The sequence below is a fragment of the Cydia fagiglandana genome, chromosome 10 (assembly GCF_963556715.1).
Source record: "Cydia fagiglandana chromosome 10, ilCydFagi1.1, whole genome shotgun sequence".
NCBI lineage: Eukaryota > Metazoa > Arthropoda > Insecta > Lepidoptera > Tortricidae > Cydia > Cydia fagiglandana.
Genome location: NC_085941.1, coordinates 9,639,916 through 9,656,230, shown reverse-complemented (window position 1 = coordinate 9,656,230; position 16,315 = coordinate 9,639,916). Strand labels below are relative to the sequence as shown.

At 45.7% G+C, this 16,315-nt stretch overlaps 2 protein-coding genes across 4 annotated transcripts in view; both read left to right on the top strand.

Moving 5' to 3' along the window:
- LOC134668057 (lysine-specific demethylase 3A-like) overlaps nucleotides 1-13,961 on the top strand; it is a 244,360-nt gene extending 230,399 nt beyond the window's left edge. For 2 of the 3 annotated variants that reach the window (XM_063525505.1, XM_063525507.1), the window contains 7 exons: nucleotides 36-2,165; nucleotides 2,248-2,395; nucleotides 4,132-4,262; nucleotides 9,854-9,942; nucleotides 10,611-10,824; nucleotides 11,481-12,011; nucleotides 12,288-13,961. In XM_063525505.1, coding sequence (XP_063381575.1) covers nucleotides 36-2,165; nucleotides 2,248-2,395; nucleotides 4,132-4,262; nucleotides 9,854-9,942; nucleotides 10,611-10,824; nucleotides 11,481-12,011; nucleotides 12,288-13,325 — 4,281 coding nt within the window. In that variant the 3' untranslated portion in view covers nucleotides 13,326-13,961. The remainder of the gene's footprint in view (nucleotides 1-35; nucleotides 2,166-2,247; nucleotides 2,396-4,131; nucleotides 4,263-9,853; nucleotides 9,943-10,610; nucleotides 10,825-11,480; nucleotides 12,012-12,287) is intronic. The other variant, XM_063525506.1, reaches the window with a different exon arrangement.
- Nucleotides 5,012-6,079, top strand: LOC134668126 (uncharacterized). Its single transcript, XM_063525633.1, has one exon. The coding sequence runs from the start codon at nucleotides 5,133-5,135 to the stop codon at nucleotides 5,901-5,903; it is 771 nt and encodes a 256-aa protein (XP_063381703.1). The 5' UTR covers nucleotides 5,012-5,132; the 3' UTR covers nucleotides 5,904-6,079.
- Nucleotides 13,962-16,315: the final 2,354 nt, after the last annotated feature.

Sequence of the window (16,315 nt, the reverse complement as noted above, 5' to 3'; positions counted from 1 at the left end):
GACATAGTATCGTAAAGGTTTGTTGTTGTCAACAGCGGGAGCGGAACATGTCGTGGTCGCTGCTGAACAGCCTGGGGCCGGCGCGCGGCGCGGGCGCGGGCGCCGAGCACGAGCGGCTGCGCGCGCCGCTGCCCGACCGCGCCTACTACTCGCCCCCCGGCCACCCGCCCGCGCCGCGCCAGCCCGCGCCCACGGACTACCATCCGCACGCGCGCCTCGCCCTCCCCTCCAAGCCGGAGAAACCCCCGCACCCCGCCCTTCCCAAGGGCGAACCCAACTTCACCCCCTACAACTATCCCTCCTACCGCGCCTACGATAAACTCAAAGACCAGCATCTACCGGCGCCGCCGCCGCTAGTGCCGGAAAAAAACTCTGTGATAGTGAAACACGACGCCAAACAAATCCACCTCGAGCAAAAGCACCCGTATCCGAGCAAGCCTCGGAGCGAGCCGTCCCCGCACTACCTTCCGTCGCGGCCTTATCGGACTGGCCTGTCGCCGCATGCGCCCTCGCACCCGCATCCCGCGCTACAGACCTCCCCGCACGCGGCATTACCTGCGCAGGACAAGAATAACCGCCGGCCACTCTATCAGCCGCCGCCGCAGCGCTCGCCCGCTGCTTACTACCAACAAGCACCTGCCAAGCCGAAAGTGTCCAGCCCCGCGCCGCCGCACATATACGGGAAACCGAGCAGCAACGCGCCTAGTCCGGCTCACTTCGCAGTCGCCGTGGAACCGGCGCTTCAATTAAGTAAAGCGGATCCTCCGCCGATTCCCTACCCCCCTCCGTCGGCGTACTCGCCGGCGCTACGGACGCGGCCTCCGCCGGCCGCGCACGCCCGGCCGCCGCGCCCGCACAGTGACGCGTCGTCCTCGTCCCCGTGCCAAACGCAACCCCTAGATCTCGGCGTCTCGCGAACGGATGATTCCGACCGGTTATCGCCAAGAAGACGGTGTCCCTTCGAATCCGCGGATTCTGAAGCGAAACGGCGGCGGCTAGAAGAGCTGCCGGCGCCGGAGCCCCTAATAGCAAGCGCCGCGGCTAGTGCCGGGCGAACGCCGCACGGCTCCGAACCTGCGCCTCAAGCGCCGGGCCCCCCGTGCGACGTACGTGTACCTTCAGCTGACGGGAGCGTCGAAACGCCCGAAAAGGCCGCCGGCGCCTCCCCAGCACCCTCAGTCACCCCCTCAGCGAGCCCCGCGCCCGCGACTCCCGTCCCCCCGCAGGCCACGTCACCGCCGGCGGTCCCTCCGCCGGCGCCGACGCCACCCGCTCCGCCGGCCACGCCGCCGGTCACGCCGGTAGCAGACGTCGACACACCCGCCAAAACCGCTTCACCCAACCCCAGGGACGGCTCCGCGCCGGTGCGGCACCTAGGCAAGAAGGCCTGGCTCCAGAGACACGAGACCGCGCCGATCGGCGAGGGCGACTGCTCCGGGGGAGGCGGTACCTGTATCACGCTGCCTATGGCCATCAACAGAGTGTCAGAACAAGAGGATAATTCAAACTCAAATATCATCGTTCCTGTCGCCGCCAAGTCGATACAGAGGCAGACTGGGTCGCGGAAGAACCCTAAACCCAGGAAACCTAAAGAGATGAACGGCCGAGTCGAAGAGGCCGAGCGCGACAGCTCGAGTTCGGAGCGCGAGTCCACGTCACCACCAAAGAGAAAACCGCCGAAAGCGAAGAGAAAAAAAGGCACAGTGCCGCGAAAAGCCGGCGACGAACCTAAAAAGAAGAAGGCTTCGGAGAGCGGCAGCGAAAGTGACAAGGAGAGCGACGATAAAGATTCGGACTCGGGAGCGAGCGGGAGCGGGAGCGGCAGCACTTCCAGCAAAAGAGGAGGCGGCGGCCGAGCCCGAGGCAGAAGAACGCGAGGCGGCGGCGGAGGCCGAGGCGGGCGGCGGAAAGACGAGCCCCCGCGACGGACGCCGTCCACCGCGCGAGGCAAGCCCGTGCCCGAGACCTTCCTCCAGAACGGCTCGTGCTGCGAGGTGGCGCCACGCCTCGCCAAGTGCCGCGAGTGCCGCTGGTCTCCCGCGCAACGCGACAAGGATATGCCCAACATATTCTGTCGATTTTACCATTTTCGAAGACTGAAGTATGCCAAGAACAGGCAACTAGCAATTGCCGGATTCTCAGATCCGTACAAAGATGCTGAAGAGGTAAATATCGAATTGAAACAATGATATAACTGACATTTCTTAGCTTGCGCACCGTATCTAATCATGTTCTTTTTCGTCGTAGGAGGACAAGAAACTTTGGCTATCATCTTCAGCGGGAGCGGCAGAATTAGACATAGAGATGAGTTGCTTCCTCCTGCGGGAAATTGGTGACCAGTTCTGTGAACTGCTACAACAGGAAAAGGAGGCGGAGTTACACCACCAGAATGACGGTAAGAGATGTTTCCGTTACTATACGTGTTTCCTGTTAACTTGATTGTTTCACGATAATCATGAGATCAAACTTATATAACACATACTTTTGATTGATAACACGTTATTTTTATGGATATAGATTATAGATAGATTCTTAGAATCCATATTATTTCGCTCTAATTTATAGTTTAAGGTAAGCGATGTGGACATGTCTTTTAATTGAAAACGTTTTTTAAAAAATCAGTAGGTAATAATAAAAAGCAGAAGAATATAAATGATCGTATTATATTCATAACTGTTACATATTTGCCGTGACTTACTTTTAAAACGTGTTTTTTAATTAAAAGACACATCAAGATTGTTTACCTTTTTTCTAATGCTATGTCAATTTGAATAAGAAACGTTGATAACTAATTCTGATACTCGTACTGTCATACCTACACGACCCTGCTATATCCTTGTTTAGTTAAATGGATCCTATTGTAGTCTAAAAATAGTACGCTACACAAGTCGAGCCGAGCGTTAGCAAGATGTCGGTCAAGTAGCATGTCCGCTTCAAGTACCGGATAGAACCAATTAATTCATCTATTACGAGTCCGTATTAGGCTGCCTGTTAACTTGATAAGATTACAGGGAACTAAAGGTTAATAGGCCTGTGATAACTGTGTTCTGGAATTAACGTTACCTACTCAATTGACAAACATTATCAATTTATCATACATTTTCTTAGACTGTTGAGAGAGACAATGTGCAATAAAATATCAGCACGGCGTCAGGCAAAAGTAAAGTGAGTTAGCTTATTTCGAGACATTCAAATCAGGATCTTTAGAAAATTTGTAACTACAAATATAAATAAAATTATCATAGAAATAACAATAACGGATTTACCGCAGCGTTTTAAACAAAGAATTTTCCGATCATTATTTCTTTAGTCCTTTTGTTTTGTAAGGGGTTCTTAAAAACCACGCTTTGAAAACAGCGCCGCCTACCTGCTATGATTAGCACTTTACTATCAATTTTAACTTAATCCCGACACAATTCTAAAGCGTAGTTTAAAATCGTAAAATGTGCTTTTTATTCAGGTTGAGAGCGTTGAAGATAGTTAAGTTGCTCATGAAATGTTTTATAGCCCTTTGTCCTACGCCAACGCCCTAACTATAAACAACGGCTACCTAAGTGCAGGTCGCGATAAATATAGAAGCACGTACCTAGTTTTAAAGGCAGCTAATTACTAAACTATTTTAAACCGAATAATATTTCCTAAAAATGTTCCTTTACTAACGACAAACATTAACGGATGATTAAGGAATTGTATTGATTGTTACCTAAAATGCAAAACACATTATAACACATGTAAACAAGGAAATATTTACGTTTACCTGTTTTTATGTATTTTTATACTTTTTGTAACAAAGCAAGCGTTTAGGTTTCATTATTGTTTGCTGCGGATAAAGCTAATAATTTCAATGTAAATATCCAAATACATTACTACGGAAATCTTCCTATTGCGATAAGAAGATTCACGAAGCAACCCAAAAAAGAATTATAGGGAGATAGCGACTGCTTTCAGTCTACAGTATGAACTTTTTAACCTCTAGCCGCCCAGAGACCTATAAAAAGGTCTCCTGTTCCATTCTAATTTGAACTTTGTGTTGACAAAATAAAATTTAATTTTGCTTGGCAAAGTTTGACGTATGGGCGGCTAGAGGTTAAATGTACTGAGTTTACAAAGTAGCGTATTGTGTTGTTACAGACAAGACGATAGCGTGGAAGCGTGTGGTGCAGGGCGTGCGGGAGATATGCGACGTGTGCGAGACGACGCTCTTCAACTTCCACTGGACTTGCGGCAAGTGCGGCTTCGTCGTCTGCCTCGACTGCTATAAGGTAATATATATATAACACTTTAAAATCTCGCGTTTTGTACCCATATTTAATTACATCACAGGCAATATATCCTCCAGACTCAGCATAGTTTTACTCCATTTTCGAGTCTGTCTCTGTGTGTGACGCCCGTGTCCTTGAACGGACTAATCACGGTACGGGACTCGCTCACCTCGTCCTCGTCGCTCAGTTTTGGCAGCATCGGTTTCATGAAATAATTGCTCTGAACTCCGTCTAGAGGATTCCTAGTATAATGAATTATACAAACGGGTCTACCGCGATATAATTTAATTGTTTTTACATTAAATTCCCACCCGGATATGTCCTTAAACTACGTCCAAGACCACCGGTGGACGGGCAGCAGCGTCCCTCAAATTCGGTGTACTCGACTGCGATCGCCAACCCGCCTGCCAAGCGTGGCGATTATGGCATTCACCTCCCATAACAAGGGGGAGGCCTATGTTCAGCAGTGGACGTCTTATGGCTGAGATGATGATGATGATGACATTAAATTCCAATAAGCTGGTGCAACGGCTGAAACGTCGGAATTTAAGGTAAAAACAATGAAATTATATCGCGGTAGACCCGTTTGTGTAATTAAATATGCTACATATAAGGTAAATTATATTATTAAATTTTTTTTGCGGTGGGTAGTCAAATAAACAACACGTCAAAATTGTAGAGCTATAATATAAAATAGAAAAAATAAGAAATTTACATTGTATAAATGTAAAAATTGCTTACATGTGATATATTGCACCTCATTTGCACCCACAGCAGTTATCACCACTTTTTATTCACACTATCAGCATATCCTGTCTTTAGCACCAAAGTTCAAAGGTCAAAGTTAGTGAAAACACCTGTCAACACAAAATGGATCACTTGGCGAAGCTTCAAAAGAGCATTGATGGCATGAAGGCCATGTTCGAGTCGCGGATGGCCTCTTTTGAGAGTTCTGTGGCCACCCAGGGGACAGAGGCGCTGCCAGGCGAGTACAGTGCATTTAAAGATTTTGTTTGCAAAGCCGTGTCGAGTCTCCAAAACCAAATGGAATTTGTGTCGAGAACCCTTGAGGACATGGAGTCGCGTTCCCGAGCCAGCATTCTTCTCCTTCATGGCGTACCTGAGGCACAAGGCGAAGATACTTCAGCTGTAGCGGTGGACATTCTCCAACAGACCTTAAAGGTGGAGGGAGTAACTCTCACGGCTTGCTATCGGCTGGGAAGCAATTTGACGCCATCAAGGCCCCGGCCTGTCCTTCTTAAGTTCAGCTGCCACAGGATTAGAGATGCAGTCTGGGCCGCTAAGAAGTTGCTGAAGGGCTCGGGCAGAACTCTGTCAGAGTTTCTCACTAGCACCCGGCATGCAGTATTTCTGGAGGCCCGCAAGCGGTATGGTGTGAAGGGCAGTTGGACGAGTGATGGGCGCATAGTAGTGCAATGCCACGACGGGGTGCGCCGCAAGGTTGTTACGCTGGCGGAGTTGGAGGCGTTACCGGCCCCGGCTTGTGCTGCTGAAGCCGATGGAGGAGTGCGGACAGAGACGGAAGCAGTGGCCGGAGTGAAGGCATCATCGGCGGCGGTAGCACCGAGACCATCACGCCAAGCGAGGTTTGCTGCGGGCTCCGGTGTCGGCAGGCGTTGAGAACATGCATGGTTGGTGTTCGTTGTTTCTATGTCAGTGGCAATCAACGTGTTACTTTTGTTTTATCAAATTTTTGCTATGACGTCACAAAATCAAAGTTTCTCTTTATATTTGTAGCGGTACATTACAAAATCACTTTAGGTTTTGCAGCGGTAGAATTAAAACATTTAGTTACGTTGTAAATAAACACGATTTGTTAGCCTACCCTGTGCTGTCACATTGACATTTGACGTTTCATTTCATCGTTTTGTTCGTGCATCGATGAGGTGTATTTTTCTGTATATTTTAGTTTGTTTAATTATTTTTGCGATGTCGCTGCTGTGCTTGTTTCTGTTTTGTGTTTATTTGTATAAATTATAATAGGTAGCTGCTGGCGAGCAGATGAGGTGGTTTACTACTAAGTTAGTATTAATAGTACTTACTAGGTGTATTTATATATTTATTACATATTATATACGATATATATTTTTAGAAATAGTACTCAACCACATTATATATACAATGTCAAACGTTTTAAATGATAGTTTAGACAGCGAGTTTTTCTCTCTCTCTTCTTCTAGCCTTTATGATTCTTTGAGTGATGCGTCAGACTTGCCTGATTTGGGTGAACGGTTGCAATACGCGTTTAACTCTTCACATAAAAACTTTAATGTTGTTCATATCAATGCGCAAAGTGTGCCGGCACACTACCCTGAACTACTTTCGGCCTTTAGCTCCAACAATAACATTCACGCTATTCTCATTTCAGAGTCGTGGCTAAAACCGTCTCTACCTTCTACGCTTTATCCATTGCCAGGGTACTGTTTGATACGGAACGACCGGACCGGCACTAGCGGAGGTGGATCGGGAGCCGTCCGCGGTGGTGGAGTCGCCATTTATATTAGAAGTAACCTAGCTTGCAGAATAGTCGCGCAGTCACCATCAGTCTATTCGAACTCTGCCGAGCATCTTTTTTTAGAAGTCGTATTACATCATTCCAAAGTTCTTCTAGGCGTTTTTTACAGCCCTTCCTCCAGCATAAATTATTTCAATGCTCTGTATGATATATTAGTTGATATAACCCCCCAGTTTGACCATAGTATTCTCATGGGCGATTTTAACACCTGCCTCCTAAAAAATGATCTTCGCTCCTCTAAGCTTTATTCTCTTGCTACGTCCTTAAACCTAAGCGTCTTACCCCTCACAGCTACTCACTTCCCGCATAACGGTCCTCCTTCTTTATTAGACCTCATTATCACCTCTTCTCCAGACTTAGTTTCCTTTCATGGTCAGTTTAATGCTGCTGGCTTCTCCAACCATGATTTAATATACGCTGCTTTTAAAATCCGTCCTCCAAAACGTAGGCACAAAATTATAATGCGGCGAAACCTGCGGGACTTAGATTTACAAGCCTTTTATGCCGACTTATCTAATGCGGATTGGCAAGGGTTGGAGAGTCTTGCAGATATCGACATGAGGGTAAGGGCTTTCAATGATATACTGCTTGCGATTTTTGACAAACACGCGCCCTTGAAACCTACACGCGTCAAACACCTTCCTGCGCCGTGGCTCACGCCGGATATTAAGACGCAGATGGCCAAGCGTGATCGAGCTCGCGTAAAATTTCGACAAAGCCCTTCAGATAGTAATCGTCAGAAGTATCTATCGTTACGTAACCGCTGCAATAAGGTCTGCAGGGAGTCAAAACGTCGATACATCCACAGTTCCATTGATGAATGTCCCCCCGCTAAATTATGGAAGTTCTTAAAATCACTCGGGGTGGGCAAATCTCAATCTAGTTCATCCAGTATCCTCGATATAAATGGCATTAACCAATACTTCAGTACTTCACCAGTTACTCTAGACCGTTCCCTTAAACATTCTACCTTGTCACTTCTTGCAGCTTCTACAACCAACGCCAGCGTAGATCCTTTTGAACTCGGCTGTATTTCTGCACAAGAGACCCAAGCAATCCTCAAAACTATTAAAACGAAAGCCGTCGGTGACGATAACCTTAGTGTAGATATGCTCATGCTCGTGGCGGATTTTATTTCTCCTATCATCTCTAACATTATTAATTTCTCCCTTTCCAGTGGCACGTTTCCGGCATCCTGGAAGTATGCACATGTCATTCCTCTCCCAAAAACCTCCAATCCTGCATCTTTCTCCCAATATCGTCCTATCTCCATTCTTCCTATACTATCAAAAATTATTGAACATTTCGTTAACCGTCGCCTGCAATCCCATCTTAATAAAAATTCATTGTTTAACCCTCTCCAATCTGGGTTTCGCCCCGGGCATAGCACAGTCACCGCTTTGGTTAAAGTTACCGACGACATTCGTTTTAATATAGAGTGCAAAAAGCTAACTGTCCTTGTTCTTCTTGATTTTAGTAGTGCCTTCGACACTGTAGACTTTGACATCCTTCTAGGCACACTCAGCACTCTAAAAATCTCACAAACTTCCCTCTCGTGGTTTCATAGCTACCTTTCTGGCAGACGCCAGCGGGTCAGAGTAGATGACAAGCTGTCCGACTGGTGTGAGCTCACCGCTGGCGTCCCGCAAGGAGGAGTGCTTTCTCCCCTTCTTTTCTCTATTTTTATTAATGGCATCACCGAAGCACTTACATCATCATACCATCTTTACGCAGACGATCTTCAGATTTATGCAGCGGCCAGTATAGATGATCTTCCTTCATTGATTACTCAAATCAACCTTGATTTGAAATCCATACGGGACTGGGCGTGCAAATTTGGTTTGAAAATCAATGCTAGGAAGTCGCAGGCGATTATTATTGGTAGTCCTTATTATGTAAGCAAGCTTTCGGACATGGTGGTACCCGACATTTTGTTTGATGGGACTAATATCCCTCTCTCCTCTACTGTCCGAAATTTGGGTATCACCATGGATCAGACGCTTTCTTGGTCTCCCCATGTTGCTGAGGTGAGTAAAAAAGTTTTTGGATCCCTCCACTCTCTTCGACGGCTGCAGAATTTTCTCCCACTTCATACTAAACTGACTCTTGCCCGTTCGCTCTTGCTCCCTCTGCTAGACTATGGTGACGTTGCGTATCTGGACCTTAATGAGGAATTGCTGGATAAACTTGAGCGTTTACAAAATGTTTGCATCAAGTATATATTTGGCCTCCGTAAATATGATCACGTCTCCAACTTTCGCTCCCAGCTCGAATGGTTACCGATCCGCCGACGCAGAGATGTGCATGTCGTGTCGTTGCTGTTCAATATACTCTTCAACCCCCGTTCCCCATCTTACCTAACGGAAAGATTTAGCTATCTGGCTGAAGGAAGTGATCACCGTTTACGATCTAGCTGTAATCTCACGCTTACTATTCCGCCTAATAAGACGCGAACATATGCAAATTCTTTTACGGTGCGCGCTGTGAAGTTGTGGAACGAGTTGCCCCTGTCGCTCAGGCGGTCCCAGTCTGTGGCGTCACTCAAGGCTAATCTGAAGAAGCTTTGGCTTTCCAATCAGCGTGATCTGGTTAAGTACTAACCTTTATTTCTACTTTAAACTTGTATATATATATATATATTGTATTGTATTGTATTGTATGTATGCTAGTATGTATTTTATGTATTTTATTCGATAATATTATTTATGTATTTTATGAGTTGACAATACGTTAGTTTACTTTTTCTAAATATTACTGTACATCCCGTAAGTTTGTCTATCTGACCTGACTGGAGTTTTCCTCTCATCTAATCGAAGGTTAGCTGGAAGAGATCCCTTATAGGGATAAGTTCGCCTTTGTACTTCCATTACTGTAATTTATTTTTGTAAACCTGTGTTGTGTACAATAAAGTGATTACTACTACTACTACTACTACTAAATTAAATAAATGTCATGTTTTTTTTAATTTTGAAACATGTTTCATAAACGTGGTTTGAACTGAGTTATTTGAAAATGCAATTGCTAACATGTTCTAACGTTCAATTTTTGTTGACAGTCCCGGACGTCTGGCGAATCAGCTAACACCACCAGTGAGACGAATAACTCTTCGAATGCCAACTCAAACGTGGAGAGAGATTCATTCGGGTAAGTTCAACAAACAGGTTTCTATTTTAAATGTCAATTTCATTTTGCATGTAAGTAACATGTTTCAATGTATTGGATTACTTTAAGTTTTTTTGACTTTGACTCTGAATTTATTAATAGTTTTCGAATATGTAAATAAGACCAGTTTTGTTAAAATCTTCTCAAAAAATAACAATAGCTTCTGCGGTACAGAATTTACCTGCTCCTTTTTAGTTTTTTGTACAGTACTTTTTTTGTTTTCTCATTCAAAAGCGCTTTTTGTTAGTCTGTAATTTACATAAACAAAGAGAACAAACACGAATACTGATTTGACTGTCGTTTTATGCACTGTGACTAGGATATCAGAAACACTACAATAATAACCGAAACAAATAATTTGTACTGTGACCCTTGTTAAGTTATTAAAAATACCGCTACATCACGGCTAATATAAATCGTTCACCCAACTAAAGTTGAACATTATGTATAGTCGGTCAAACCAATTTGTCAGTCAATAAGAACCAGGAAAACTATATTCATCCTTTTCTTTTGGGTGCTAGTACTAGTGTAAGACAAAGATAGTATGATTCTCTCTGTCTATGATTGAACCGAGACAGCCCTTTGACAAACTATAGTCTTTAGATCGATTTAATCGTCGAACGGAGCTGACGCTCGGTGTACGCTTGCAGGTGGCTACTGTGCACGTCGGGCGGCGCGCACCCGGTGCGGCGGCTGCTGCTGACGCAGATCGCGGCGGGCGGCGCGCTGGGCGCGGCGGCGGCGCGGGCGCACTCGGCGCGCGCGGCCTGGGCGCTGCCGCCGTGCGCGTGCGGCGCCGCCGCCGCGCCGCCGCCCGACCGGCGCGCGCGCGCCCGCCGGCTGCTCATCAAAGCCATGCAGAAGGTGAGAACATCCTAAATTGATCGAGATCACGTTTCATTACAAGTGATGACAATGTCTATTAATGATTAATGATAAATACAAACAGCCTATTTGCTGACCGTTTTATTATAGAAAAAAAAAGAATTATATCATGTTGTCTACTGAACTAAAAGCCAAACGAAAATTCAACTTATAATCAAAATAATGTCGGAATCACGCCTTTGGAGATAGTTATGCGTTGAATTTGACTGCTTTTAAGAGAAATTACTTATAGTTTATGTTGTTACTTTTTAATAAGGTTGAATGTAGCACATTGGGGTTTCTTGCCTACTTGCCAAATGCCAACAGATCAATAACCTTGATCTCTAATTGTTAAACAATCTTAAATCGTTTGTACAATAGAATATTATGGATATTAATTATATCCTTACTACTTTAAACCTATTCCAAAGTACAAATAAAATTGTGGTCTGATAATTACTATTTAGTTCATGCTTTGTCACTTTATTTCTCTTTAAATGACACATGTATACCGATCCTGCGCAATATTTTATTGCGTCTAGCAACAGCATACTTCCCGATGACTGTAATAGGATAAATAACCTATTTCCTTACGTGAATCAATACTAAATTAAAATTGACAGTAAATATCTAATGTTTATTTATTTATATTACAGAATGTGAAAAAGGAAGACGTGAAAGAGGAAAACGGCCCGACCAACGGTTCTTCGCCAATAAAGTCAGAGAACGGCAAAACGGGCAGCCCCGTCGTGAGCTGGCTCTCCGACATCCCGCTCAAGACCGAGAAGGAGGAGAAATCCGACTCGAGCTCCAGCGACTCCAGCGAAGAAGGTGGCAACTTCTCCACCCTACGGGAACTTTTAATACGACCCGCGCCCGACGCGGCCGAACCCCCCAAGAAGAAGCAGAAGAAAACTAAGGGCGACACCCTGTCCACATCGGACGTTATATCGAGCGTCGTCGACGAGAAGAAAGGCGAAGACGAGGAGACCAAGCCGTTCGCTCTGTCGACGGTGGTGAAGCGCTACGAGCGCAGCGGGCGCAACCGCGACGAGCTGCCCGTGCGGATCATGACGCTGACGGAGTCCAAAGTGCTGTACCCCGATGTGCCGCACGCCTGGCTGTGCGACGGCCGCCTGCTGCACCTCACCGACCCCGCGCACCCCGGCAACTACAAACCTTTCCAGGTTAATATTAATGTGTTGTCTATTATATTCAGTTTCGTACAGATTAGTTAATCCCCCTACTACGTTTCCTTAATGTACGAGTATGTCTTTGAAAAATAATGGAATAAGTAAACAATGGAACGGTGAAAGCGATGTCCACTTGATGTGAATCCGAACGATTTTATAAAAATATTCATCTTATTACCATTCGTCAAACCATAGACTCTCCATCTAGAAATGGCACTCTAGTTACGTGACTTTTAATTGTATTATAATGTTATTTTTGTTTTGTTTTAGGACCAGTGGAAACGTGGTCAGCCCGTGCTAGTGTCGGACCTGTCCAATCTGCTGGACAAAGACCTGTGGAGCCCCGAGAGCTTCTCGCGCGACTTCGGCGACACGCGGGTCGACCTCGTCAACTGCGCGTCCGGGCTCGTCGTGCCCAACCAGCCGGCCCGCAAGTTCTGGGACGGCTTCGAGCTCGCCGGCAAGAGGCTGCGCGACGAGCGCGGCGCGCCCATGGTGCTCAAGCTGAAGGACTGGCCGCCCGGCGAGGACTTCGCCGAGCTGCTGCCGACGCGCTTCGAGGACCTGATGCGCGTGCTGCCCCTCGGCGAGTACACCTCCCGCGCCGGCAAGCTCAACCTCGCCGCGCGCCTGCCCGAGTGCTTCGTGCGGCCCGACCTCGGGCCCAAGATGTACACCGCGTACGGCGGCGCCGGCGGCACCACCAACCTGCACCTGGACGTGAGCGACGCCGTGAACGTGATGGTGCACGCCAGCGCGCCGGCGGACGCGCCGGAGCGGGCGCGCGAGGCGGCGCGCGCGGCCGAGGAGGCGGGCGTGGACGTGCTGTCGCGGCGCCGCGCGCGCCTCAAGCCGCCCGCCGCGCTGTGGCACATCTACGCGGCGCGCGACGCCGACAAGATCCGCGACCTGCTGGTGCGCGCCGAGCTGGAGCGCGGCGCCCGGCCGCGCGCGCAGCACGACCCCGTGCACGACCAGACCTGGTACCTGGACGCGGCGCTGCGCGAGCGCCTCTACCGCGAGTACGGCGTGGAGGGCTACGCCGTGCTGCAGTGCCCCGGCGACGCGGTGTTCGTGCCCGCGGGCGCGCCGCACCAGGTGCGCAACCTGCTGGACTGCGTCAAGGTGGCGGAGGACTTCGTGTCGCCGGAGAACGTGTCGCGCTGCTTCGAGCTGGCGCAGCAGTTCCGGCGGCTGTCGCGGCAGCACTCCAACAAGGAGGACAAGCTGCAGATCAAGAACATCGTGTACCACGCGGTGAAGGACTCGCTGTGCTGCCTGGAGGAGGCGCTGGCGGCGGCGGAGTAGCCCGCCCCGCCCTCTCCTCTCGCATTTGATCTCAACCTCGAACGTAACGTTAGCTAAGTTCCGCATTTAAACGTAAGATTGGGAGCGAGTGACCCGCGTTTCGTATGTAAGATGCCATTGTTAAACGTCGCGTGGAATGTATACCAGTTGTGTGTGTATATGTACTCAAAATGTGATTTAGTCCGACTGTCGCGATCGGAGAATGTGCAATGTAAATTAGTCTGAATACGGTGATATTGTCGAGATGTGGATATCTTTTATGTTCCTTAATCGAAATACAAAATAAACTCTTCAGGTTATTTACGGCTTATTTGTAGTTCTAGTGATATGTATGTATTGTGTAAATTTTTAATTCGAATTCCATCGAGTACATATTAAGAAATGTATACTTTTAAGTTATTGTATTGAAGTAAACGTATTCGCTCGAAGCATTGTACATTAAACACTGCGTGTAGATAAGTTTCTCCTATATTATTAGAGTTTCTCAATTTGGTTAGTATGTTACAAATAATAGTTAAACAAGATATGTGACAATTTCTTTTGTCCTCATTGCTGTATTAGGCGAAAGCAAGTTTTTTTTGTACTGTGTATATTATGTACGGTTATAAGTTGGAATAAAAAAAGATGTTTATATTAGTTGTTCTTTTACTTTTAATTTGCCCTTGTTCATCATCTCGAAAGAACTAAACCACATTAAAAGGGATCCCTGTTCCATAATTTATGCAAATAATAATAAAAGTATAGGTCGTTGCATAAGAGCTGGCACGAATGGACTGAATGAGTGAATGAAAATATCTCTGTGTATCACCTTAACGCTTTCGGTGCCGGGCACCCCGTCTCCAGTACATGAACACACTTATTCTTGGCAGTGAATGAGTTAACCAATAAAATGTTGCCAGCTTTCGTGAATCAACCTGTACCTGGCGGGCATTACGGCTTAGTTTACATAGTTCAAAATTCATTAGGTGAGGCACCAATAATGAAACTTAAACCACAAACCTTGTGAAATAAGTATAGGACGTGCATTAACTAGGGGGCAGCAGGAGCCGTGAGATTTTTGGGGTTATTCCCACTAGTTACCACTAAGTGGTAACTACTGGGATTTGTTTTCCCACCTTTTACCACCAAAATATAGTTAGAATTCAATACTAGTTAATGAAAATATAATGGCGCGAGGCGTAATACGACGTTTATGTTTCCGATGTAGCCCACAAGATGGGAGAACCTACTATGCACAAGGAAACTTACCGACGAGAACGGTAGATGGTAGCACTTGTTTTGGCAATGTATATTTGCAAATATGTTTCCGAATCAGGCCACAAGATGGCAGACCCTCCTATGCGCACGGTCCCTTTACCACCCTTAAAACGTTTCATGATTGGTGCCGTTACTATTGTATATGAAAAAACACATCACATCCACCATTGGAGACACGAACTCAGAGAAACATAACATTCATGAAAAATTTGGATACTAAATTATTTTGAACAAATCCATGCCCGTAAATTCTAATAGAGAAATAGTATTAGAGAAGAGAGCGGGCCTGCATCTGTAATAATGTGCAACATAAATATAGCGATAGTTATTAGTGACAAAACAATGAGAACGTACTTGGAGACAACTCCCAGCACCATCTAGTGATGAGAGTCCCGAACTATAAAGTAAAATGGAATGTTATCGCTACTCGACCATAGGTGGCGCGGTATAGTGCATGTTATAATCTAAAAACAGTTTGCTAGGATATTTTAGGTACATTAACATGATGCTGGAGATGAAGATCATATCATGAGAGGTAAGTAGTAATATGAAATTGATTTGTATGTTAAGATCATTGTTCACTAGACCCTAACAGTTATTTATAGTACCTATTATATTGCATAATTATGATATTGTTCATTTTTCAATAGCCTATCTACAAGGATAATAATAGGACAGGTATCAAATAGCAGATATAAGATATAGAGTACCAACTTGAGACTTGCGTCGATACTATTAGTTATTCTGTGCTTGCGTCGGCTAGAGCACTCCACCTGCTTGAGACTTGATACGACTTAATCCGACTTTTGTCTTGGATTGTATATTATAGTAACAGCACCAGTCATGGGACATTTAAGAGGAAATTTGGAGTATTTATGATATTTCCCGTATACATGTAAATGGTCTACCGCTTAGCGTGTTAAAAGATGAAAGTCCTACCCGTCTTTCATGTTTTAGGCGTGTTGTATCAAAGATACAGCAATTAGTTTCCACATATTTAACAAATTAAAACTATGCTTTTTTTCTCCAGTCATGGACACCAAAGCTCCAGTAATGGGCCCCCGGTAATGGACGTGGATCCAGTAATGGGCCCCCTATAATGGACATTGCTCTATCAGTATAAAATATTGAAATGGGAAATAAGTTACGGCAAAACAATCAATTTTTGGTATAAGCTTTTATCGCTGAATGTATTTTTCTTTCCACAGCCAATTATTATTGTATTAAATCCATCGAGACAATTCTAATATACCCAAACACAATTAGTTAGGGTTTATTGCGATAAAGTTCCCATGGCCACCTCCTGTCTCCATCATCAGATTAGGTCCATGTTATCATAATATTGCATTATCATCCGATTTGCATACTTAATTACGTACTTACACAAAATTTCAACTGAATCAGAAATCGAAAAGTGGCTCATATTCAGCTACCAAGATTGGACCCACACTAACTAACAGGGCAAGTTAAATAAACGTTTGGAAAAACGATATTAATTTATCCGAAGTCCGAGAATACCTCCTGATTGACATATTTCGTAACTACATTTTACTTCTGTATTGTTTAAACATGAAATTATGGCATGGCAAGCATCATTCTGTCAATTGTCCCATCATAGGAGGTACGCAGTTTTACAGCTCCTATAATGGGATTGGGCCAAATACCACAATTTTTTTACATCTGTGGACTCACAAAATAGTGTGTTGTATACCTTATCTCATGGTAAATGCAAC

Coding starts and splice junctions, on each gene's coding strand:
- LOC134668126 (XM_063525633.1), top strand. CDS start 5,133: ATGGATCACTTGGCGAAGCTTCAAAAGAGCATTGATGGCATGAAGGCC.